Source organism: Caretta caretta, chromosome 1, assembly GCF_965140235.1.
Source record: "Caretta caretta isolate rCarCar2 chromosome 1, rCarCar1.hap1, whole genome shotgun sequence".
NCBI classification, from domain to species: Eukaryota; Metazoa; Chordata; order Testudines; family Cheloniidae; genus Caretta; species Caretta caretta.
The window spans coordinates 157,428,214-157,456,145 of NC_134206.1; the positions used below are offsets into that span (position 1 = coordinate 157,428,214).

The following is a 27,932-nucleotide window of genomic DNA, read 5'->3' on the forward strand; positions in this document are numbered from 1 at the left end:
AACAGTTTTACACTAGTATATTTATTTACTTGGATCACCAGAGTATACAATAATATTTATTTTATACAGTTGAGTCATACAAACTGATTTTTTGTATATCTAAACATTTTTGATGCACATTTTCTCTGTAACAGTTTTCAGTAACTTTTTGCCAAGTGTTGAGAGAAAGAGAGAGGAAAGCAAACCCACCAAAACAGAATTTAATAGAAGATCACTTGTGATTGAAACCAGTCGTAATCTGTGAGATATTCTTCACTAATAGAGATCTTTTAATATATTGCATGGGAGACATGCATGTTTTTTCCATACCCAGAATATCAAAAAAGTAATTCACTGGTGCTCATGTTAACTCACATTTAAAGCAACTGGGAGACCCAAACCTGCAAAATCTGACATCCTAATGAACCCTGGTTGTACTGTTTAAAAAAAACCAACCAAACAAAAAAAAAACAGCTGTCATGTTAAAAAGAAAAAAAGAAAAGAGAAACAAACATTCAGATATTTACTGTTCTTCTGATTTGGTTACATAGTGGTATAAGTTGCATTCAACAGGCTGGAAATTTCTGGACATAAATCTTTACTACAATACCTTGATCATTAACCAATTAAATTCCTTGCAGATGCTGTACTGCGCAGAATCTTTGCTCACATATTTGTTCACACTATGGTGAAACATTTATCTCAAATATTTTTCCTTTTTTTGGGTAATATTCAGCTTAAAGTTTGGATAATTTTAAAATTTAGCAAATTATTATTATTGTTTTATTAAATGCAACTGGGATAACATTTTAAAATGAGTTGAGGTCAATATGCAACCCTCCAAATATTTAATGAAAAATGACACACACAAAAATGACTAAAAAAAGAGTTTAATCCAGGGGCACAGAAATATTGTGACAGCAAAGGCTTCAGAGAGTGATTTGCAATGCCTAAAATGCCTGTATATTTATACAAATTTTATCAAAAATAAACACACAAACAATATGTTTACTTGTGCTTTTATCTTTTTTGACAGATGAACACAAGTATCTTGTTTGAGTTCGGATACAAATCTAACTGATCACCTTTGTCCTTGCTCCCTCAGTTACGGGAAGAGGAAGGCCACAAGCCATGTTTTAGGGACTCTATGGACTACACTTTAGTTATCCTAAATCGAACCAGATTCTGTACGTTTGCAGATTACTCCAAGCCTATATCACAACATATACAAAATAAGCCACTATGAGGGCCACTTAATCTCAGTGAATTCCACTGGTGCAAGTGATTGCTTCTGTAGGTCCCCAAAAAACAAAAAGGAATAGGAAAATTAAGGGAAAATACGTTGTCCTTATGATTGCGTGGTTGCCTCTTCCATAAGATAATCACTGTTAGAGTCCTCCAACTCCTCTTCACTCACTGATGTTTCTGCAGGACGTTTCATGCCCCGTTGTTGTGAAATGGCCAAAGCATATTTAATATTATAGCGATTCCACTCACAGCTGTAAAAACAAGTCACCAGAATACAAAAACGTTAAAAGCTAGGTTCTGCTTCATCTAAGTACATCACACAAATTTTCCCTCTCAACATTCAATAGCCTTAAGCTTTTGTACAAGATTATGGTTTAAGTTTTAAAAATATTTAAAGGACAGCAATACGTACAGTTTAGAAACATCTTCAAAGTGACGTTGGATGCTCTTCTGAAGGAACTGAATCATGGGCAGCAGCTTCCCTGACCTACAAAGGAGAAAGCAAGCAACTAACTGTGTAGCCTGTATTTATACATGGATTTCTAGAATCCTTTTTCAACATTATTCTTCAAATAAAAAAAAAACAAACGGTTATATTGTTAGCTCATTTTTACATATCAATGTTCTAAATCTAAAATGTCACTGAATAAAAGCAAGTGACCTTGTAACTTTGTGCTGTGTCCACCAATAAACCTGTGTACAATTTTAGCTCAGTACAACATATGTATGCAATTTATTACTCATGTTGCTTCAGCTGAGTTAGTCAAATGTTTCTCCCTCCCCAGCACCAATGTAGAAATCAGCCCCAGAAACTGTTCCATTCTGAGGTCAAATGACAACTTTTCAGAGTTGATTCTGTTTGCTATAATGAAGAAGAAGTTGACTCAAGGTATAAATTCCAGGAAAGAAAGGCAGGAAGTTGGACTTCACAAACTATCCACTGCTACTTTGTAACAAAACAAAAGAAAGAATCAATCTTCCTTTCCATTTCAGATTCATTAAATGATGGCATGATGTGTGAATAACTACTCATTCTTCACCCCACATCAGCAAGGAAAGGAATACATAATTGCTTCTTCCTCTGGTCTACGGTGTCTCCCAAATAGTAGTTGGGAAGAGCGGTCAGATTTTTAATTTGCCCAGTGTCCTCATTCCAATTGCCCAAAAACTCTAAAAGAATGCTGAGCTGAAACACTCATATCTTGTCTAATTGCCTGAAAGGAACTAGGCAGGAATGCAGAATACAGAAATCATTACACTGCTTTCCAAAAAACTAGGGCTGTCAAGTGATTAAAAAAATTAATCCCCATTAAGCACGAGATTAAAAAAATGTAACTCGATTAGTCATAGTTTTAATTGCACAATTAAATAATAATAGAATACCATTTTTAAAAATATTTTTGTAGGTTCGCTATATTTTCAAATATAGGCTAGGGCAGGGGTTCTCAAACTGGGGGTTGGGACCCCTCAGGGGGTCACGAGGTTATTACATGGGGGGTCACGAGCTGTCAGCCTCCACCCCATACCTCGCTTTGCCCCCAGCATTTATAATGGTGTTAAATATATTAAAAAGTGTTTAATATATTTAACATTATAAACATTATAACAATGTTTATAATGTTAAATATAAAATTAATATAAATATAAAATTATAACATTATACGGGGGGTCGCACTCAGAGGCTTGCTATGTGAAAGGGGTCACCAGTACAAAAGTTTGAGAACCACTGAGCTAGGGGCTAAGGGCTTCAGCCCCACCCACCCCCCATGCCTCCCTCCCCACCCAGAGGTATGCGATTAATGTGTTAATTTTGTTTTCAGTTAACCACAGGTGTTAACTGTCATTGACAGCCTACTAAAAACATAAGCAAAGTCTACAAAGTCAGCATAATTAGGTATCAAGCACTGCCCAACTGGATGTCAATTACATGAAATGTAAATAATTGTTTAAGAACAGTGTTCCCACAAGTCTTCTTACAGCTCTTTATAGCTTTATGCATTTAGCACCTAAAGCTAGAAGTTCAAACAAAGTTCTACCTACAATCTAGGAGAGCCTCCTCTGCAACTTTACTGTAGGATTCATGTTGTGTCTCCCAAATACTCACATTTCAACATACATTGGTCATTGGGAAGTCATAATAATAAAGTAACAGGTTTCAGAGTAACAGCCATGTTAGTCTGTATTCGCAAAAAGAAAAGGAGTACTTGTGGCACCTTAGAGACTAACCAATTTATTTGAGCATGAGCTTTCACCTAGGGAGGTGGTAGAATCTCCTTCCTTAGAGGTTTTTAAGGTCAGGCTTGACAAAGCCCTGGCTGGGATGATTTAACTGGGAATTGGTCCTGCTTTGAGCAGGGGGTTGGACTAGATGACCTTCTGGGGTCCCTTCCAACCCTGATATTCTATGATTCTATGATTTCGTGAGCTACAGCTCACGTCATCGGATGCATACTGTGGAAAATACAGAAGATGTTTTTATACACACAAACTATGAAAAAATGGGTGTTTATCACTACAACAGGTTTTCTCTCCCCCCCCTCCCCGCCCCCCACTCTCCTGCTGGTAATAGCTTATATAGCTTATCTAAAGTGATCACTCTCCTTACAATGTGTATGTTAATCAAGGTGGGCCATTTCCAGCACAAATCCAGGGTTTAACAAGAACGTAGGGGGGGTGGGGGGGGATTAATAAAAAAGGGGAAATAGGTTACTTTTTATAATGACTCAACCATTCCCAGTCTCTATTCAAGCCTAAGTTAATTGTATCCAATTTGCAAATTAATTCCAATTCAGCAGTCTCTCGTTGGAGTCTGTTTTTGAAGTTGACTATCCTTTAACAAAAAAACTTCGAATAAATTGGTTAGTCTCTAAGGTGCCACAAGTACTCCTTTTCTTTTTGCGAATACAGACTAACACGGCTATTACTCTGAAACCTGTCATTGTAAGGAGAGTGATCACTTTAGATAAGCTATTACCAGCAGGAGAGTAGGGTGGGGGGAGAGAAAACCTTTTGTAGTGATAAACACCCATTTTTTCATGGTTTGTTTGTATAAAAACATCTTCTGCATTTTCCACAGTATGCATCCGATGAAGTGAGCTGTAGCTCACGAAAGCTTATGCTCAAATAAATTGGTTAGTCTCTAAGTTGCCACAAGTACTCCTTTTCTTTTTTTAATAATCAAGTAACTTTAATTGGGCTGTATGTTTCAATACAGAATCTCAAAGATAGTTGCTGGAAGCCTCTTAACTGTCTCTCAAATATTTTAAACTTTAGCCTAAAAATGTCAAATTTTCTGTGTTTTGATTTTCAAGTCCACTCACCTTGTTTTTAACTTCTGTCCATGTAGCATCAGCAACCGCTGAGCCCAAGTAAGATAGAATTCCAAGTGACGAGATGTCTCAAAGGCAGAGGCTAGAAACTCCAGCACCTTTTCCACATACAGCTCTGGGAGCGATGAGCAGACAACGTCAACTGTTTTTAAAAAACAAAAACAACAAAAACAACCCATCAAGCTTTCAACTGGAATTATGGGGTGTGAGGAAAGGGAAGGAAAATTGAGGAGACGCCCTTTCAGAGACTATCCCAGTTCTACTATTCTGCATCACTGGACAGGAGGTAATCTGCCATATTGTGATTATCACTCGCCAGTCCTTCAGAAAGTAAGTTACTCCCCTCTGAATCTTCCAACCTCCACAGCACTTAAAAGCAAGATCCTCCTATCTACCACTAAAACAGGAAAGGAGTACTTGTGGCACCTTAGAGACTAACCAATTTATTTGAGCATGAGCTTTCGTGAGCTACAGGGTCTGCCATGACATTTATTTCCTATTAAAACTTCAACTACCTTCACTCCACCCTTTCCCTCTCTCTGCACATCCAGGCTCTGGCAAAATCTTGCTGCTTCTCACTTTATAGTAACTGCCATAGCAGATCAGACCAGTGCTCCATCTCATTGAGTGTTCCTGTTCCCAACATTGGCCAGTATAGGATGCTTCAGAGGAAGGTACTAGAATAACCCTCCCACAAAAGAAGTTTCTTCGTAACCTCTGTCTGTCAGTAGATGACAATGCCCTGAAGCATGAGGATTTATAACTAAGGCTATGCTTCTGTCATGGAGGTTGCGGCTTCCATGATTTTAAGAGATGTCAGAGTTCTTTGGCTTCAGCCCCGGGTGGCAGGCCTTGGGCTTCGTTACTGGATTACTGTGTGTGCATTTCCATGATTCATTATTTCCTGCATCCTGTCCATGACTTTAATAAAAAGACCCATGCCAAAATTGTAGCCTTATTTATAACCCTTCCAAATAAAAATCCCATCTAATGTAACTCTGAATTTTCTCATCATCCTTCTAAATGTCTAATCCCCTTTTTGAATTCCCCACAAGCCCCTGGACTCTCTGATACGTCACTGCAGTGAGTTCCATGGCTTAAGTATAACAATTCTAAAATCCTACCATTCCTCTCAGTCCCTATTGCCAAAACCCTGGTTCACAGCATGGTTCTCCCCCACCTAGATTGGATTCTCTCCAGCCTTCCCGACTCTCCCCTCTATCCAACATAAAACAGATATAATAGCCTTCTTCTTCTACCACCACCACATTCCTCCCTACTACCTCCTTCCCTGAATTCCTTTTCCATCTTATAAAAAGAAAAGGAGTACTTGTGGCACCGTAGAGACTAACCAATTTATTTGAGCATAAGCTTTCGTGAGCTACAGCTCACTTCATTGGATACATCTATCTTATGTATCTTATGCACCTTTCTACCTAAAATTCCAACTCCTTATCCTCAGCCCTAAGGCTTTGCCTCCTGCCTACTTTTCTGATCACCACCCACCCCGCCTTGCTCACCCGTGTCGCTTCCTCCCATTCTTGCCTTTCTGCCTTTTTCTATGCTGCTCCTCACACCTGGAACAGTATTACTTTCTGGATGTGCCAAGCATCCACTCTCCTACACCAACGCAAAAAATCTGCATCATTTGACCACTGACTTCTGTACTCTACAGTCTTCTTCCTTCCTTGCCACACCTCATTCTCTACATAAAAATATCAGCACATAAGCTATATTTACTTTATGACATTTTTATTTGACAACGTTCAGTCTCCTGTTCCTATGTTTATGAAGTTACATTTTAAGCTTTTTGGTTCAGGAAAATTATGCCCCCAAATAAGTGATGATTAATTAGCAGTATGTATGCACTGTAATGTATAGTAGTGAAATGTGCCTTTTTTATTATATACAATAAGAACAATGACTTCTACAGCCATTTCTATTCAAATATCTTAAAGTACTTTGTGATCCAGGAATTAAGCCACAAATGAGCCCTGTGAGGTGAACATTATCCCCATTTTACAGATATAAACCTGAGGAAAAGAGAGGACTTACTTGTGCAAGGTCAAAAAGGAGAGTGGCAGAGAGGAAATAGAAACCAGATTTCTTGACTTTCAGTCTTACCTTCAGCTGCAAGACTCTCTCCCCCTTCCTCTTTTGACACATCAGTACTGAGGTAGAAATGACTAGTATCCCGAATTAACACAGCCTTCCATAAACATGCAGTAGGCTTGCTGTATTGTAAAATGTTTGGTAATAAAAGGAAGTTTAAAGGCTACACTCTGCCCTCAGACTTCAGCTCAAAGGGGGTTACACAACTGGATTTCAAATTAGGTTAATTACACTTTATGGAAGCCCTGCTTACCTTCATTACACGGTACAGTCTCTATGACCTCCTGAATTAATTTCTTCTCATTCAGCCGGAAGGCCATGACAATGGCCATGGTGTACTCCTTCTGACTCAGCACTTTGCGCACACTGCTAGGTGTGATGTCAATGTCCAACTCAAATGGATCAAAGATTAGTCCGGAGTCTAGTGAGTAGATGAGAAGGCCTTCTGTGGTGGTCGCTGCCCAGCTTCGCCCTAAAAGAGAAGTGGCAGTTGATATTTTGATATTTTGCAGATAAGACAGGTATGTTGATATAAACACAACGCACTTGTTTTTTTCCGGGGAGCGGTGATGAACATGAAGACTGTTTCCCATGCTTGCTTAAAGTGATTTGGGAAAAGATGGTCTCTCAATACTATAGATGGTTTTATTGATCAAACACCGTCTGTGAAAGGTGCCAGCTTCACAGCACGATGAACTTAAATCTTCTGGTTATCCAGAACACAGGAACAACGAAGGCAACAATAAGCCCAATACACAGCACTGTAATGTGTTCTGGAGGGATCGCCACTACGAACAAGAAATCAGCCCCTCTTCAGAGAACGCCAATAAGGGGGCCAATAAGTGACAATATTAATAACAGTGGTTTCTGTGAGGTTTTTTCTGTGCCTGGACTGAGGCCACCAACTCATTTCACATAACCCCTGGAGAGTCACTGAATGACAATGTCTTTATGTCACCCTAAATCTGGGGTGAATTTGAACTAATGACTCAGAAATTAGAGGCTCACATCTACCAGTTCTCACTCACTGCTCAGTCCTTCTGCAGTGTGCGTGTGTGTGCGTGTGGAGGGTGTGGGGGGGGGAGAAACGGGACTCAACATTACTGATAAACTACATTTACAGTTAACACCCACCAGTAGGAGAGAAACGAAGGCATGTCACTCTTATCTCTGGTTTAAAGTGCCGAGAACTCATGTCACCTGAAACAAGAAATGAGAAGCAAGTCATCAACACATCCAACTAAATATTCACACTGGATCTGAACCCTCACCCTAGAGTTACTGTTGGCGAATCAGCAGAAACACATCTGACAAAGGAACACTGAACCATTGTGTGACAGATTCAGGATTGGTGGTATGGCGAGCATGATAGATATTGGTAAGGTGATAGATACCAACAGATCACTTAAAAAAAATCCTGAGGTATCAGATTTCCTTTCAGCTCATAGGTTACTTTGCTATTTTCCTTATCATCCTGTTATTCTGATCTCAAACATGAGCAATACCAATGTGCCATGTTCCTACTTTGGACATGATGTTCATCACACACTCAAATGTAATCAGTCATCTTGTATTACAATAGCCTCCAGAAGCCTCAGATGAGAACGGGGCCCTGTTGTGCTCCACACACGGAGACAGTCCCTGCCCCGAAGAGCTTCCAGTCACAAGACAGAAAGTGTAAGAGGAGAAACAGACGGAGGAAAATGACTTGCCTGAAGTCATAAAGCAGGTCACTGGCTGAGCCAGGAACTGAACTCCAGTCTGAGTGCCAGCCTTGTGCTCTACTCACTAGGCCACAGTGCGTCTGTTTCCTATAACCTCTATGAGAAAGTATTCAACAACAGGTCACTGATTATTACATCTGCACAATGTTTTCAAACTAGCTTTAACAATTTTGGCAGGGTGGTGGATATGTCTAATAGCATCACCCCTTGTCCATCCCACACTGACCCAGGGTTGAAGGTTTTTTTTATCCCATGGAGCCAAGGGCAAAAAGCAGTGTTATTAACAGTGGGATTAAGAACTGAATTTACCTCTCTTTACACCTGGAAGAGCAATGGCAACACCATCCTCATCCCCAACCCCATCATCAATCAGCGCCATGCTGCCAAATTCAGTCATTTTCCTACGATCCAAGTACTCCTGAAAAATATTCATATTCCATTTGTAAAATTGCTTCTCCTCTCCAACATAACATGTTTCCTTATATCTGAAGGATACACATATAGCAGAGGTCCCCAAACTGTGGGGTGTTCCCCGCTAGGGAGGGAGCAGAGGAACACTCAGGGGGCACGGCTAGGCCCCGGAGCAGGGGGCCAACATGGGTACGGAGGGGGGCACGATGTAAAAAGTTTGGGGTCTTCTGATGTATAGAGTTCTGAACAGAATTAACTGAGTAATTCACAAACATTTAATGGGTTAGCCCAGTCGCCTAATGGTTATTGTTTTGTACTTTCATCCAAGAGTCTCCTTTGACTCCTGGAAGAAACTGAAGCTTACAATACTGTGGGGTCCATGCTCAGCCATTGATGAGGGAGGGAGTGCCCCTCAGTTTACCTTTCAACAACCTCTACTTGATTTAGGAGTGTTCATAAATGGGTTTCAGAGAAAGTCCAGGTCAGACCTCCTCAGAGAGTGGCCATGACAATTCAAGGTGAGGAGAATGAGAAGTTGAGATCTAAGAGCTCCTAGCAAGATGGGAAGAGTGATGGAAGAGACTGCAATACTGCAGTTACTTTTAAATTAACTGAAAACTTTTGTATTTGGCAATCCTGTCAGATTACATTCATAAGTCGAAGTTTTGTGCCAGGCCCTCCCTCCCATGCTGCATCCATTCTTTGGCACAAATATGTTGTTCGCAAATAAAATTATTCAGTACAAGATTGTCAGTAATTTTAAAATCTCTCACTCTTGAAATGCAATGTAATTGCAAGTTGACTTTACTATCATTATTGTCAAGAAATTTGCACTTTCAAGACCCAAGCACTTTGGCTCCTTTTGAGTTTCTTGTAGTCCAGTAGTTACGCAATTTTACTCACTCTTTTGGTGATTTCACCTGTGACTGTCTCCTACTCAGTACCAATAAAATGAACTCTCAGTTAAGTAATAAAATATTCCTAATGCAAACCTCATTTATCAGACACTATACCAAAAACAAACACAGTCTTAAAAAAAATAAACAAAAACTGAGATAGTCACTTACTTCCATTGCATCTAAGGAAAGATTACATGAGATTTCAAATTTCTTCATAAGAATCTGTTCCTTCACATGATAAATACAGACAAACTTTGATAATCCTCCTGCCAGAATAGACTGGCCATCAGCTGAATAACACAGAGTAGTAAAAGATCTGAAAAAATATATAATGCATAATTTCACTCCTACTTCTGAGCTTTGAGCAAACATCAATACAATGAACCAAAATTGCTATTGAATAAAAGAAAACCTTTTCTAGTTTAATCTTCCACAGTCATTAATTTAATATGTTTAATGTACAGAATAGTTTTGACATGACTGAGTACTTCTCAAATTCTTTATTGTGAATTATCACAATGTAGATTTCAACAGATTTGTTGGCGTACTTCCCTACCTCACAGAGTGTTGTGAGGATTATTTAATGTTTGTACTACTCCACTTGTAATACAGCCATGTCACGTCAACAGCAAAACAATTCTCGCAGGCTTTTCCATCAAGCACACTTTTCTTTCCTCTCAGACATGCAATTTTGCAATCCCTCTGGGCTTGAACCTCCCTTAGAGGGAAGACAAACCAGCCTTGGTTTAACACCCCATCAGTACCATACACTCCTGCAACTAGGCTTTACGGGATGGATGTGCATTAACATAAGTGAGCAGTAAGCCACATATGAGACAAATATCCACTACAAAAGGTTTACTTTCTTCCCAAAGGTCTTCATACCTGTCTTATCTGCAATTAAAATCATTCAGAAGAGCCAGAAAAAAAAATTACTATTAAATGATGAGCTCTATTTTGAAGACAGCAGCTGACTGGTGTTCACAACTGAAAGTTATATAATTTTCAAAGAGTTATTGCCTCAATTTTTTGGGGTGAGGGGATAAAAGGAAAGATTTCTTAACAAAGGCATTCCATACCAGCTGTGCTCATTGTTTGAGAGATTTTTTTAAAGTTGATTGTTAATAATGCATTTATAAAAATTTATACTGCCTGGATAATAAAACCAGCAGGATATCTCAGATTACATCTTCTGAAATGAATCACCTACATATCAGCTACTCACAAAACTGTAACTGTGTATGCCTTTTACTGTCACTGATAAATGATGCACAGCATGACATGAAAGACTGAATATGGTATAAATGAATCAAGTTTAGGAGAAAGAACAGATGCTCAGGATTTGATGTATGAGTGACTCTGAGCTGTGATGAAGGTACCAAAAAAAAAAAAAAAAAGTCTAGAATGAATGGACAGCACACTTGAGTCAGAAGATATTCAAGTTATTTAAACAATCTCAGAATCAAGATATTCAGATGTCAGCTAAATTCTGAAACCCTCACAAAAAGGGTTGCATTTCTTGTCATTGCTACATGAACATTTTACATACTTTGACTTAGCAGCTTGTTTGGCTGTTATTTTGTCCAACTCTTTTCTTCCCATCTGAAGGTCGTGTCTTCCTTCAATTGATCCAGTCTGCACTGTATTTTCATGATCCCAGAAAGTTATCTGTCCATCCAGGGTAGCAACTGCAAGCTCATTGCCATCAGGGCGGAAAGCAACAACAAGAACTGCAGAGAATTTGGTTGATGAATAAAAATGTACTTCAGTCTTAACACATTTTTTCTGGACTCTTCTACGCAAGATGGAGAATAAGAGGGTACACATTCCCATTTTTATAACAAAACACAATGTTAAGATGACGAAAACCCAGGTAGCTAGCACCAAAGGCTTTTTGAGCTATTGACGGTTTCCAAATACTATGAAACAGCAGCAATGAAAACTACAGGCTGAAACTGGCAAATAAAATGCTTACTCCTGAAGGAATTCTGCACCAAAAAAATTTAAAATTCTGTTCACAGTATTTTAAAATGCTGAAAATTGTATTTGTCAATAAATAAGTGTGGAGGCTCCAGCAAGGCAGTAGGGAGCACAGACCACTGGCTGCACAAAGGTGGGAGATCACCTTGCAGGACCCCCACCCCCCAGACATGCACTCGGCAGTGAGGCTGCACCTGACCCAGCGCAAGGGCCAGACCCGCCCCAGAGGTCTGTGTCCGGTGGGGGAGGGGTTGGGCTGCAGGGTGATCTTCCACTTTGTGCAGCCAGTGGTCTGTGCTTCCTACTGCCACACTGGAGTCTTCACATTTATTTACTGACAAATAAAATTTGCAGAATTTTAAAATATTGTGAGCAGAATTTTTAATTTTTTGGTGCAAAATTCCCTCAGGAGTAGCAAGTGAAGCAACTCACCAGGGTTAGCAGCCCCGCACCAGGCGCACCAGGTGTGGGCAGGCAGGCTCAACCCAGGCTTCAATGCAATGGATCAAAGTATGGAGAGGCTTAGTGTGCGGGAGATCAAGGTGGGGCAATCGGGGTGCGGGGGATCTGGATGCACAGGGCTCATTGGGGGGTTCCGGGTGAAGGGGCAATGGGACTCTGCAGGTAGGTCCAGGTGAAATTAGTTGGGGCTCGGCATGGGTCCGGGTGCTAGAGGAAAGGGAGTTTCGGTATAGCTGGTTGAGGTTCAGTGGGGTAGGGATCCAGGTGCAGGGGGGATGGGGCTCATAGGGGTGGGGGTTCGAGTGCATGGAGAAGTCTGGGTGCAGGGTGGTGGGGCTCAACTGGGGGTGGTCTGGATGCAGGGGTGGGGCGAGGTTTCAGATGCACGCGGGTTGGGCAGATCGGGGAGCAGCTCCCCATACAGTGACTCCTTCCCCCCACAGCTGAGGAGAGATGGGGGCAGGAAGTGGGGGGGAGGGTGTGCAGAGCCAGAGGTTTCTGGGGGTGTCTGACCCAGCCACTCCGTGCAAGGGAAGTGCACTCCTTATCCACCCCAGCCCAGTAAAGACTAGCAGCTGAGCCCAGCTCAGGGTAGGAGCCATGGGCTGGGTGCCAGGGCTCAGCAGGGGGCTCTGGGTGTGGAGGGTGAGGCTCAGCGTGTGTGTGTGGGGGGGGGGGGGGCAGGTCTGAGCATGGGGGCATCCGGATACACAGGGATTGGCGGATGGACTGACTTGGCACCCGGTGGGGTGTCCCCAGCCTCCACCCCGGCAGTTACCTCTCCGCTGGCTGCTTCAGGTGCCCAAAACAACGCACCCATACTGCTAGGGAGGGGTGCATGACCGATCTTGCATCTTCCCTTTGCTTCCCCATCAGAAAGTCATTTTTCTGCGGGGAAACAAAGAAATCTGCACGGGACATGAATTCTGCATGCGCACAGTGGCACAGAATTACCCCAGGAATAAATGTTGACCGACTGACCTCATCAACTACAGATATTCTCAATATATTTTTGATGGAACAATACCTAAGTTCATACATAACTGCCTCTATATGACAGGTTAGACAGAATGAAATGAAATTTACCATCTGAGTTCAGTGTTAGTGTCTCCTTGGTTCTCCAGCTATCAAACATATCCCAGAGTCTGACCGTTTTATCCCAAGAGGCACTAGCTAAGATACTCTTCATTGGGTTAAAACACAGACTACTGATGGGACCTTCATGGCCTGATAAGACCTAATGGAGTAAGAAAAAAATAATATGGAATAATTAAATGAAACTGAGTTCAACATATAAACATGTGGCAAAAACTGTGATTATGTCTACTAGCTGTGGATACCCTTACTACATATATTTAGGAGTATATTATTTTTTCAATGCAAGGGATGTTATGCACGTACATTCCTGTGTACAGAGATGGGAAAGGACTTCCTTTGGATCTTAAAGAACAGGAAATAGAAACTAGGTAACAGAATTCCGTAATACTTGTGATTTTGTTTCCTCTGGTGAAAGACGATCAACTTAGAATTCAGAAATATAATGGATTTTTTTTTTAAATGTATAACTAACTAGCCAGAGGAATTGATAAGTAGATCATCTCTCTGGAGATTAAGGCTGGCCTGCTTCTGAAACCATTTCACCATTTGCTGTTTTCCGAATCGAAGTCCCTGTTGCAATTCTGATTGAAAGGTAAGCAATAAAAATATAAAAAATACTCTACGAGCACATCTGTGGTTTCACATTTACATTCATTCCAATTAGGAAAGGAAATTCATTTCACTTTCTTTTTTTAAACCCGCAGCTGCAGAAACAGGTGTCTGAAAAAGAGGCAATACTGGAATACAGGACTTCCATTCACTTCTCTCCCAACAAAATTCATCTGCTATCATTACTGACTTGCGCTCAATAAGCTACTCCGCAGTCAGTCAACTGGGTTTTTTCACCTAGTTTGCTTTCACATTAGTGTGGATGTTTAAGGCGTGGCCATACCTTTGTCCAGTAAGCAAGTGAAAGGCATGGAGGTGGTGACCATGCCCCTTTCACAGTCATGTCTTTCCATAAGTAACACACCTCTGAGAAGAATCCAGAATTTTTAAGCCACAGTGGGGAATTTAACCTCAAACTTTTTCATGAAAACCACAAGCTTCTTCACTTCTATTGCTCCCAGCCTGCTGTGAGCAGAGTATGGTCCAGTTCTGCACTGTAGCAAGAATGTCCTCAGGCTGTATTTTAGTCTTGAGATTCTTCCTACAACTTCTATGTCATAATGAAGTGGACAACACAGGCTGAGTTCTTGTCCAAAGAGGTGATGGTGGGCATGGAGAGGAGAGAGGTTCTCAACTGCTAGTGTTGTGTTCAGTCTAACCATTCTGCAAGGTACCACACTTTAATGTAGTCAGTCTATCAGCCCTCTTTCTGGCTGTATACATCTTCCCTCTTTCCCTTCAATAAGAAGTCATTTATGCACTAGCTGTGCTCACTCAACAGCAAGAAAAGTCCAGTAGGCTTTTCCTAGTTTGCTCTTACAGTCAGCCACTCAAGAATGCTGAAAACTAACCCTTTCCCCACAGACACAAATGTAGCATGGTCCAGAGATACCAAGTTATAGATTGCCGGGGGGGAGAGAGAGAGAAAAGGCTAATGTGGGTTTATACATATAGCTGCATCTCCTCCACAACACATAACCCTCAGACAGGGTTAACTAACCTAAAAGATACTTAACATAACCAGAGTGCTTTCTATGTTAATTGTGAGTGATCTAGAACAATCTCAGTTCCTTACATCTAACAGTCTGCCACTCTGCATTGACCAGACAAATATGTCAAACGAGTCCTGGGAACCAGCTGAAATAATCTCACCGCTGGAGTCCACCGCTAAGCAAGAGAACTGGGCTGGTCGTGGAGAAGTGAAGGTGCGGAAATTGCGGTATCTGTTGTAAACAATATGCAAACATGATTTAAAAATATATATATTTGTATAGGTCTAAACAATTAAAAAGCATTAAGAACATCATAGAATCACAGAATATCAGGGTTGGAAGGGACCTCAGGAGGTCATCTAGTCCAACCCCCTGCTCAAAGCAGGACCAGTCCCCAATTTTTGCCCCAGATCCCTAAATGGCCCCCTCAAGGATTGAACTGACAACCCTGAGTTTAGCAGGCCAATACTCAAACCACTGAGCTATCCCTCCTCCCAAAAATTATGTTACAAAAATTAAAGTATTTCACATTTTAATATTTTATATATTTTTTAAAATAGCATTTTAAACCAAGACGTGTAAGAATTTAAATCTGGAATATACTTTGCAAAGTTACTACACACAGAAATTAAAATAGACATCCAAAAAAAGACATTTTTGCTCAACCAGTGGAGTTACGTATGACTTGTTCACTATGAATGAGTTCAAGACTGGCTCAGGGACTCCTGTCCAGCAAAAGCTGGACAATTTGTGAAGATGCTATTTTTTAATCTCCAAAAAATATTCATGTTCATCTTTGAAGATGCTTGTTCTTTTTTTTTTTTAATATACACACATCTATCTTGTGAATGATGGAGTAGCTTGCATGTGTCCCTGTACACATACCTTCTGCTGAATGATAGGCAACATCTATGCCCATATGTTTTATTAGTTTCCTTTACTGAGTGAACTAGTGGAGATGTTCCTTTAGACACATGTCTTTATCAGTTAACTGATTTTTGAAGCCAGAGATTATGGATTCTCTTACTGAACTGTTAGCCTCTAGGTAACAATTGTGGTGGCCAAATCACTGCACCTAGATCCAGTCTCAGACAGAGTCTCTTATGCACAGAAGGGTGCTTTGAGGCACAAGGATAAAGGAACAACAGCCCATAATTGTGTAGTGTTGGCATAGCCTATGGAAATAATAGTTTTCTTTGTATCCAAAGATGCTTGATGATGCAAAAAATACAGACTAATCAAGTTTTAAAAAACCATCAGAAATGATCCATTCCAGATGCAGAATGAGGATCTAAAACAATTCAATACTGCACCTCTCCATCAACCACCAGGCGTGCTGGCTAGCTAATTCAGACTCCCTACCCTACTGCTTCACAATATCTGTTTTCACTTATTAGTCAAAATCTGATAAACTCACTTTAAACCTATAAAACAGCACTAAGATTTGAAGAGTGAGAAGGTTTTATGACTGCTGGGGACTGTGGTTGGCAGTATATTGTATTTAGAGACTAGGAATGAAAACACAAGATCCTGATAATCTTTGGACAAAACTGAGTGACGCACTAAGGCTTAAAGAGGATTTACCTGTGAAGATCAAAGGCTCGCACTGTTCCATCCAGGGAAGCACTCAGAATGACATAACCGGTGGAGGTAAAAGTTACAGCAGAGATGCTGCTGGTATGCTCCATAAAAGTGACAAAGCAAAAGCTGCTACTGGTGTTCCAAACTTTCACCTGCAAAAGTAGTAAGAAAAGCCCTCTAAGAATTCCTGTATCATAAACTCACACCCCAATGAATCATAGAATATCAGGGTTGGAAGGGACCTCAGGAGGTCATCTAGTCCAACCCCCTGCTCAAAGCAGGACCAATCCCCAATTAAATCATCCCAGCCAGGCCTTTGTCAAGCCTGATCTTAAAAACCTCAAAAGGAAGGAGATTCCACCACCTCCCTAGGTAACGCATTCCAGTGTTTCACCACACTCCTAGTGAAAAAGGTTTTCCTAATATCCAACCTAAACCTCCCCCACTGCAACTTGACACCATTACTCCTTGTTTTGTCATCTGCTACCACTGAGAACAGTCTAGAGCCATCCTCTTTGGAACCCCCTTTCAGGTAGTTGAAAGCAGCTATCAAATCCCCCCTCATTCTTCTCTTCCGCAGACTAAACAATCCCAGTTCCCTCAGCCTCTCCTCATAAGTCATGTGCTCCAGCCCCCTAATCATTTTTGTTGCCCTCCGCTGGACTCTAATTTTTCCACATCCTTCTTGTAGAATGCTCCAGCATAGCTTCATTATTTCATTCTGAAAGCCCAATTCTGCATGCCTTACTCACTCAGACATCACTCCCAATTCAGCCAGTGGGAGTTCTGTTTGGGAGGGAACAATGCAGGATCAGGCCTTTTATTTGTAAAATCTCAGTGAAACACATGCAAGGTGAACATCTGATTAAAGCTGGTTGAAAATTTTCCATTGGAATGATTTTCGGACAGAGAATTCACTTTACACAAAAACTAAATTTTCCACAGATTTCAATTTTGCAAGAAAATTTCAATTTTCTGTTGGAAAACTGTTCCCAGCTCCATGGCTTCCCTGTTCCCCAACAGGGTGAGAGTTACCCTGGAGCTGGGGCTCCTAGGCCAGGGAAGCCCAGCTCTGCAGGCAGCGTAAGATACTTTTTGAAAAGATCAAATCGTCGTTTTGACTTTTTCTAAGGAAAATTTCAGAACTTCCATTCTGTGGGAAATTTGATTTTTCATTATGTTTCAGAATTAATTTTCTCATTTTTCAAGTTTTGTAATTTCCCACAGAATATGAATTCCCATTTCCAGTCAGTTCTAAATTTGATTGGCAGCAGTGGGGCTATTTTTCTTTCCCAGCCCCAAATTTCAGAGTGGGAGAAAAATGTCTATATTTCAGATATATAAACTGTTAAGTCTCCAGACCATAATTAGAAAAGACAATGGCCCCTTTCAAAATCCAAAGCCTGGCTCTCTCTCTCTAATCTACAGCTTCAATACAAGTCTCAACTACGAGACACTTTCATTTTTCTTGTAAACAGCAACTATCTGCAGTGGTACATCTGAGAAAATTGTTTAGGAATCATATCTTTTTATAAAACTTATTTTGGATTTATTCTGAGACTGGTAAACCCCAACTGTTAGAATGGCATGGTGGATGTTTCACAATTTTGGATAATTGAGGGTCGTCTGTACTAATACACCATTAATCCACCATCTCTGCTAGCGTGTTAATGTGGACAGGTATTAGGGACACTACTATCAAGCCCACACTTTGGCCTACTTTTTTCTTTATGCTGCATTGCATCTGCAACTGTTCCAAATCAAATTCTTAACTGCTAGAAACTGTAAGTAATGCAAGCACATCCCACAAGAACATCCCTACAATAACAAACCAGAATGTAGAGGCAGTGGGAAAGTAAATTGCTCCTAGCTTCCAAAACATATTTACAGGCATTGTGGCCAAAAACATTATTTTTAAAATTATGAAAAAGGATTTGTCAGTTACAGTAACAGTGCTCTCTATAGTGTATTCAGACTTGTACCACTTGCTATACTTTTGTGAGCCAAGAGTTTTTAATAACTGACTGACTTACTTTCCCATCATCCCCTCCAGTAACTAAGTATTGCCCATCTGGAGAATATGCCAATGAGACCATACTGTTGAAATGGCCCTGCTGCTTCAGCACGTAAGACTCACTTTGCCATTCCCACACCAGCAGCTGACCCAGACCTGTAAACACAATAGAGGAGAGGATAGATATGTAATTCCGACTCAGTGATGGGGCCCATCATATACAGGCTACATACCATACTTGCATACAACATCCTTCCCATTTATAAAAAAATCGTGTGCATACAGATAGCCTGTGTTATGTATGCATCCACCCTAAGAGAATGCACAGTGGTTGATTTCAAGATCAAAGGTGACAGACTTTCTGCAAACGTCAGCAGTTGTTACTTTGACTTAGCATTCTTATTGCTTTGCCAAGCCAATACTGCTACTGTCACTGGCAGAAGACAGATGTGTCCTGATGAGCAGCCAAAAAAAGATGGAGGAAAACCATTAAAAAAAAATTACTAGAAAGAGAAAAAATAAAATAAAAATAAAAACACACAAGCTTGAAATTGGTCTTTCCCGTGAAATTTTTTTTTTTAATCTTGCCTTTTTTAAGTGAATCAGAACTATATCTCAACATTACTGAAACACAGGAGAGCTAATGTCTACCAAAAGCAGCCAAACTAAGGTTCTTATTGGTCTGGCCAAGGAGTTACTGCATGGAATATCAAATGTCTTTCACTCAATTCCATGGACTCGAGAAGGGTTCTAAGAGAGAGACATCTGTTGAGAGTGGGGAAGGGTTCAGCTTGCATGGCGGTTGGTTATGGACTAGCCTTGCAGCTCAGAGTTGGAGGAGGTTAGCTGGTGCATCCATCCAGCCATAACTTATAGCAAAGGAAGACATTTATATCGGTGAAGAGAGATGCACACAGGAAGAAAGGTAACCCAGAATAAAGGTAAAATATAACCTATGCTCAGGCTGGTGCCACAATATACTCCCTTTAGAAGGAGGATAGTCTTAGCAGTCAGGAACTGGACTAGGAATCAAGACATTTAGGTTCTATTCCAAGATCTGCCACAGATTTCATGACTTCGGGCAAACCACTTAATCTACGTGTTTCAGTTTTCTCATTTGTGAAATATTATTTCCCTACATCAGAGGGATTTTATAAGCCCAAAATCATTAATCTATGTGACATACTCTGATAGTATGGTGATGGGCCTATAAAACAACAAATAAAACTTTAAAATGTAGGGGTCCTGCCTGACTCACTCACACCTGCAGACCTGCAACATATTGCCTTAGAAAGGCAACCCTTGAACTACAAACCTGAACATCCAAAAGCAATCCAGTCACCAGTGCAGTTGATAGAAATAGTCGCAATCCTCTGGTCTGAAATACTAAGTGAAAAATGCCAAGAAATACGTAAATTGAGGATTAAAGGAACAATGTAATTTGAGAAACTGGGTTTTGATTTCCTCTATTCAAACAAGTCCTTTGATTTTCACATTCCTATGAAATCAGAAATAATGAACACATATCCTCTAATAAATCTAAAGGAAACCAGCAAAAATACACTGCCTAGTCAGCATTGGAATAAGTTAGGCCAGCCCAGGCTTTTGGATCAAGGACATATGGAGCCACTTTCACAGTAATGCAAAAGATGCAATGAGAGTTTCACATTTAATGTTATGTTAAACTGAAAATGCACCACATATTTTTGATCATGAGAGCCAAAGTTCCCATTAGCACAAGAGGACAAATTCTACTGTAGTCACTGGAGTTGGGTCCACTTATACTAGTGGCAAATTTGATCCTAAGAGTCAAGGAAGCAGTAGCTAGAAGTGTTCTCTGACCCCACTCAATATACAGGACACAGCCAACTATGTCCCAATACATGCCCATCACTGTGCTAATTGAATGGCATCAGAGAGCCATAGGTATTGTAGTCCCAGTAATACAATTCCACAGACTGAGCTAGCAGGAACACACAGTATTTCTTCCTTCACAATATTTGTGCACATCACTCTCATCTCTCAATTCTTTCCCACTTAATGTCTGCACAACATTCTGAAGAAGTAAAATGATGTACAAGTGTTAAGTATTATTTCAAGATTAGAGTGTAAATGTATTTCAATACAAAATGACCTACAATTAAATCAATACACTCTTCCTAATCCCATCCAATTTTTTTTTTTAAAACGAGTGTGGATTTGAAGTGATTTGTACAGAAATTTGTGTGTGGTTTTTAAAATTGTTAAATGTATTTCACCACAGACAAAAACCACTGCCACAGTGCTTAAATGCTGATCAGTTTTACAAATTTCCACCATTTCAATTCAATAAACTTCAATTTATCAAAGGATAGATAGCCTGGAGCTAGCTGTGGAGCTGTAATTTCTTCAGATACTTTTCAGACTTCTTATGGGATAGAAGGAACAAAAAATATAGTCCAGGGTAAAGAGAGTATAAATTTGTATTTTAAAAAAGCAACTATGAACTCGAGCAAGGAGCTACTTTGCGGTACAAGATTAAAATTTGCCATATTCTAGAAAGATCTACTTTGTTGTAAATGGACAATGTGCATTCATTCTTTACACATCCCCTTTTTAAGTTTAACACGCCATGCTACATAGCAACCATCAAAATATAATAATAATATTCATCTGCTATATCTTTTTTGTCTTAAAAGCACTTTAGAAATGCTATTTATTAATACCCTTGTGGGGTAAGTAATATTCTCATTTTATACAAACAAAAACTGACCTAGCTGTTCAGTGACTTGGCCAAAACCATAAAGAGGGTGTGTCAAGGCTTGGATTAGAACTCAGAGGAGTTCCTGGTTCAAATCATGCCCCTCTCTAATAAAGCAATGAAGTGGAATTAAATAGTTTTATTTAATCTATCAGACATTAATGCTCCTATTCAAATCAGTGTGGCTTCACAATTCCAACTCATGACTGAAATGCCAATTACAACACCCAGTGGACTGTTCAAGACTTTCACACCATGACATTCTTCCTTCAGCATTAGACACAATGACCCACTCTAGGGCTTGTACAATTAAACAAACCTTAAGGAATGGATGAGGTTGAACTCTGGAAGCTCATGTAGGTGAAAAATTCCAGAAGCAAAACCAGTGACTAGAAGGTGCGTTTTCTTGTGATAAGCTGCAGATGTCAGGTTATTAAAATCTCCTTCTTTGTTGAAAAAGTACCTATATGCCAAAGAAAATAAACCAAAAAAGCAATGTGAAGATGACTGACAGGTGTACTTTTACAATGACAATTCAAGATAAGGCAAGTATGTTGGAGGTGCTACCACAACAAACAAACTAAAACACAGCAGTTCTCCAAGTTGCTTATGATTTACATTTTGCTTTATTGCTCTAGCTGAACCACTCCTCCCACCATGGACACTAATTTACAGCTGTTACACTAACATAATTTAGCAGACATTGCACACGACTATACACAATGAAAGACACTTAAGGTTAACCTCAGAGGAATTAAACTGTGGATTTTCTTTTGGTCACCTAACACCAACATCTGTGGTTTCTATAAAATAAGTGGTTATTATCCCTGTATTCTTTAAGATGATTCTAAATGAGTAACTAAAGCACTGGAATCATAAATACTGCACTCTTGGTACTGAGGTTTATATTTTGTAGCTGTAGCTCTTACGGTGTCGTATTTGATGGCATTCTCAGGGTCAAATAAATGTATGTGTGAATGTTATCCAACAATTGTATATTCCATTTAAAGTTTCCTTATACTCTAAGACTATGTACTCAATAAATAAAATGTCTCATTTGGAAATGTGGCACTCCTTCAGAAAGGTAACCCAAACTGCTGATGTCATCTTAAAGATACCTATCTTCTATAGAAGTTAACGTCACAGAGCCACAATTCAGTATTTTGATGTCAACCCATCTTTTCTCACAGAAATATAGCTCCACAGTAGCAGAAACTAAGCATCTATCAGTGCCGCTGCAGATGGCGTGCCCTGGACCTCATTACATTTCCTACGTTTTTAACTTTTGATAGTAATCTTTTGTGTCATCAAAAAACCAAGAACATTGATTTAATCCTTGGCAGATGGAGGAAAATCTTCTATTTACTCACCAACTGCATAAATCACTATTCACATGCTCAGGGTACGACAGAAATGTGTTTTATTGAAGGCAATTATAATAGGGTTTAATGACTGAAAGCTGGGTAGCGTTGTCCACTAGCTTCAAGTAAGACAAGGTATATTAATATAAAGTGAGCAGAGCCCATTGCAATGAATCCCCACTATGCCTGTTATATCTATCTATATATATCCCTGTTATCGTTGAAAGATCACCTACTTTGCAGCACGTGAATATTTCACTTTGTCTCTCCTTTCTTGTTCATTTGTAGTGGCTTTGCCATGAATCTCCTCACCCTTGTGCTGTTCAATAAACTCTTCACCCAGGTCTTTCATTGATTCATTCTTATTTTCAGCTCTGTCCTTGGGAGGCCTGGGCTTCAGACCATCCAGGCCTGTATCACACTGCCACACACACAGAGCCCCGTCCTGGCTAATTGTGTACAGCTGGAGTATAAACACACACACACACCTATCATGACCATCATACAGCCTTATGGTTCCATAATCTGCTGAATTAAACAGCATACCAGCCCTCCAAAAACTGGATTAGGGAGTCGCAATACTTACTCGATAATTAAGGTTGTAACCAGCTTCCACTATAAAGCATTATTTTAGGGCCCCTACACATTTGGCTTAGAAAATTCATTTATCATGAAAATTGTAAGATTTACTCTGAAGACAGAGGAAAACATTTCGACAAAGTCTAAAGACAATTTGGCAAATCATGTTTGAATTACAGGACATTAAATAGCCTGACAGGTATTTTCCACCAGTAATTTCTATGAACACTTCATTGGAATATCAATGCAATAGAAATTCAGTATGGTTATCTACAGATGGAAAAATGCTGGGCCAATTTTAATGTGAATATTCAAATAAGCAGTGGGCTTGCTTACATACATCTAGACTATTCTCTTCAAAGAAGCAGGCTACGATTGCATCTTTATGCCCTCCCAGAGAGTAATAGATCAGGTTAACCCATCGCTCAGCTCCAAACACCCATGTTGACATGTCCTTGCTACCGACTGCAAAACACCTATAAAGAAAATAAAGGGGAAGTTAGATCAGAGCATGGGTTCACAAATTTTTGCACTGTGTGGACCCCATTTTAACAGAGAGGTACAGATATTCAATAGGTGATTCGTACTGGACAGATGTTCACACAACAACTGATAGTCTTAGCAGGGATGCCAAGCATTGAATAGGCAGAGACAGCCAACTACACTCACTCCGTAAGGATCATTCCCCCTCTGGGGAGATGGAGACCCATTTTAAGGGACAGTTGTACCCTACTGCTGCCCAAAATGTGGCTATATTCTATGCATACGTACTCAGGCAGCTTTAAAAAAAAAAAAACAACCATTAATTGTGAATAAATTTAAGAACATACACTGAGAAATTGAGAAATCAAAGGGAGCCTTCAAAGCCAATGAAAGACTTGAGAATTTGGAGACTGAACTACAGTGCACAAACACAAATGAAATTTCTATTGGAGCAAAATTTCAGGATCCAACATATATACTATCCTTAATAATGAACACCAAATTAACAATAAAGTGGGATTTGCAAGAACATCTTGCAATAAAGAGCAATAAAGTGGGATTTGCAAGGGAGCAAGGAGCACAAGTCCCACTGACTTTTGTAACTACTTACTTTGAATCATCAGTCCAGTCAATACACGTTGTTTCATCATAGGGACCATAGTAAGTTTTGTCCAGAACAAAGGCATTAAATTCTCGCTTCTTCCCAGGGGCATGGTACATAAGAGCAACATTGTCCTTTGTAATCACAAATTTCCTATCACACAGAAAATGAAGAGCAAATTTATACAGAAAACCGAAGGAGCAACCAGTCCTTCCATGCCAGAAACAAGAAAAATACAACAAAACAAAATAATATTAGAAAGGGATATTTCTTGTGTGATGAAAGGATAAATATGTACTATTGCTACACTGGTAAAGACAAAGTCCTGTCATGTAAAATACATCACCTGCGTATACAGCACCCCCCACTCCAGTAAATGTGTGTATATGTATAAATAGAGTTTGTGTATTACTTCCAGAAAGAAAATTTTTCATTAAAATCAATTAAGATTGCTCAAGGAAAACAAAGTGTTAAAAGCAAGGAAATGTCCGTAGTTAAGATATCCTTTTTCAACATACCTTTACCCTCAGCTTTTGACCACTTAGAGGGGCAGAGTCTGCCCCTATATAAATAAGTCTCATACATCTCCAACATCACTCAAGATCCTACAATGCAAAACCTTGACTTCAACCTCCGCAGCGTCACTATGTGCATCTCTTAGGTACCTGTGCACCAATGAACTTGAATTTTCCCATGGGGAAGTTCATTATGAAGTCAGAGTAAAGTTTCCTTGACTGGCCTGTTTTTAATTAACTACAGCTTTCATTACCTACACTTTAAAGTTGTTGTTTTTTAAGTTCCTGTTTACCTGCCATCTGGGGAAAAGCAGACACAGTGCACTGGCTTCTGAAAATGGAATTGATGTATTACAGATTTACTGATCAAATTGACAAGCAAGGCAGCTCCCTCTGTAAGGAAGGAAGGAAAAGGATTACTGAAACAGCTCGACACTCTGAAGAAACTAGGTATATAGATTTATTTCTTTTTAAGCCAGACATCTTTTTTTTGGGGGGGGGGGGGGCGGGGGGGAGAGGTGTAGTACACACTTCTCAATATAACACCATTTTAAAATATTAACATAGTAAAACTGAACAAAATTAAAGAAGCCACATTATGGTTCAACAACAACTTTGAAAATTCTGAGGAAGAAATTTATGTTTTCAGAATTAAGTTTTAGTCAAATGTGGCTAGTTATGGGTAAATATTATCATGTTTAATAAAGTGGACTGTCTTCTGCAAACTGTAGTTCTCTGACACACCTTTAGGAATAAAAAAAACCCCAAATACCTTCATCAACTAATATGGCAAGACTTCCATCTGGAGAGAGCCCCACACATGTGATATTGTGCCGTGTTGCCAATGGTAATGTTTCTGACTTATTACTAGAGGAAAAGAAAACCAATAAAACAACATTAACCACAGCAGCGTAACAGTGCTCTAATGACTTCATAATATACTAATGCTTTTCATTTTCAGAGGACTAGGCCTTGATTTCTAGTGCAGGGTCAGCATGGGCTGGGAGTGGTACAGAAACAGGGTGCATAAACTCTGAAATTACTTCACGCTGCTCAACAATAACCCCTGTAGATGAATAAGAAGTGGCACTGAATGGCATGCTGCCAAGTGCTCTGCAGCATGATGGCCACAATGAAGACTTTTAAAGATAGGAAGGTTAAAAGTAGAGATCAGGGACACCAAGACCCTCATTTCCCACAGAGTAAAAAAAAAGCACAACAGAACTGCACAGGGATACCATACACATCAAATGCACATTGATACTATTGATTGTCTTTACTCATTGTTTTATAATACTTTCATTTGTACAGCTACTCTTCTCATCGATCCACACATATAAATAGAGCCCTGCAAATATGTGAATATTCACATCCGTGGATCCAAATTTTACAACAGAGCCCTGCAAATCTGCAGATATTCGCTTTATATCCAGACCATGTTTGCAGATCAGACGCAGATACAAATTTTGTATCCGCGTAGGGCTCTACACATGAAATATGCATTCTCTGATATCTCCTGGCAGCCTATTCTATAGGCTTGACTTTTTTTTTTTAAAACTACTGTAAGGGAGTGGTGGTGTTTGAGAATGCTAATCATTCCAGAAACCTCTGTATCAGGCAGATTGTTCCCCCTCCTCTCACCAAGATACTTTTTATTTGAGAAGACTATTATACACACTTATTTTGGAAGCCTGCAGTGCCTGTGCACTAAGCAAAATCTTCTACTTCCTTGTCAGTGATTAACTTGCCACACACTAATTCTGTTCTATTCAGGTTCTCATACTATCATCTGCTGAGCTCCTTATACAGACCTCATCTGTGTGCCTCTCAGTCTTTAATGAATTTTATAACACCACACGGAAATAGAGAAAACTATTTTACAGAGGCACAAGTTGATTTCGTGACTTGCTCAAAGATGCAGATCAGTGGTTGAGCCAAGAACTGAACCCAGGTCCCCCAAATCTTAGTCCAGAACCCTACCCTGTCCACTAGACTAGGACAGCTTTCCTACCATTTATCCCATGCCCATCGCTATAGTCATATCCAAATATTTCACTATCCAGCATCGCCAGCCCCAGTTCTGTGCCAGCCTTTCAGGAGCTAAAATGAAGATATGTGATTTATACATACTCCAACTGGACTATTGCATCAGTTAGCAGGAGAGGCACTGTGCAAGCCCAGGTCACTTACTTTTTCAGGTCAAAGACGGTGACTCTGTTCCCGATGGGGCTGATGACGCAGTTACCATCTGCGGTGAAATGCAGGTTCCCACGCCGATAAACAGTGCCCAGCAAGTTAGAGAACTTGGGAGAGAAAGGAGAGGGTGCTCTTACTGGGGGCTCAACAGGAAGGCGCATTCCAGGGAAGGGATGCTTAAAGATCAGGGTGGGGTGGTTACAATCCCCAAAGGGGGAGTTCAATGTGCTGGAGGAGCAGGCAGGGGTTCAGAGAGGTAAAGAAGGAACAGTCATTAAGCGCTCAGAGCAAGTGCGTGGGGAGCATTGGGGCAAACCAGGGAAGAATGCATGGGGGGGGGGGGCGCACAGTGTAGAGCGATCCTTGCAACAAGGGATGGGCTGTTCCCAGGGACTCCAAGGTGTGCGTGTGTGCGGGGGGGAGGGGGTGCTCTGCAGGGAACACGGTAGGAGGTGTATGGGGGGCAGTATAGGGAGAATTCATGGGGAGATGCCACGGATTCAGGGTGTTTGAGGGGGCAGCTTTGGGACTCTGCAAGGAGCACAGGGTGGGATGTGTGTGGGATGTGTATGGGGGGCAGTGAAGGGGGATCCCAGCGACTCAGGATATGTGTGTGTGTGTGGGGGGGGGGTGCTTAGGGCTCTGCAGGGGGCACTGGGGGTGCGTAGGAGGGGCAGGGCGAGGGATCCAGGGGGGGTTCCCAGGGCAGGATATGGGGGGAGGACTCTGGGGCAGGGTCCCAGGCTGCGGCGGGGGGGGGGGGGGGGGGGAGGTGTGCAGGGGCGGCTCAGGGGCAGGGCCCAGAGAGCACCACCCGGGGAGGGGGGGGGGGCTCCGGCTGTGCCGGTGACACGCGCGCCAGCCCCTTACCCTGTAAGCGAACTTCATCCCCGCGGCGGGGCTCGCGCTGGCGCCAGCGGCTCCGCGTCTCCCTGCAGGCCGAAAGCGCGTGCGGCCCCTCGCGCCGCAGGCTCCCTCACTTCCGGGTCACTCAAGGGAGGCGGCCCACCCCACAAGCG

At 40.8% G+C, this 27,932-nt stretch overlaps 1 protein-coding gene across 1 annotated transcript; it reads right to left on the minus strand.

Moving 5' to 3' along the window:
- On the minus strand, nucleotides 1–27,924 carry PWP2 (PWP2 small subunit processome component). The gene is made up of 21 exons (XM_048865089.2): nucleotides 27,784–27,924; nucleotides 26,908–27,020; nucleotides 25,490–25,584; nucleotides 25,011–25,110; nucleotides 24,212–24,355; nucleotides 23,459–23,594; nucleotides 22,776–23,002; nucleotides 21,498–21,641; nucleotides 19,754–19,824; nucleotides 18,458–18,594; nucleotides 16,428–16,576; nucleotides 14,927–15,074; nucleotides 13,231–13,381; nucleotides 11,252–11,432; nucleotides 9,871–10,018; nucleotides 8,702–8,810; nucleotides 7,803–7,868; nucleotides 6,922–7,140; nucleotides 4,548–4,698; nucleotides 1,640–1,714; nucleotides 1–1,478 (listed from the first exon to the last, which is right to left on the minus strand). The coding sequence occupies exons 1-21, from the start codon at nucleotides 27,799–27,801 to the stop codon at nucleotides 1,328–1,330; spliced, it is 2,733 nt and encodes a 910-aa protein (XP_048721046.1). The 5' UTR covers nucleotides 27,802–27,924; the 3' UTR covers nucleotides 1–1,327.
- Nucleotides 27,925–27,932: the final 8 nt, after the last annotated feature.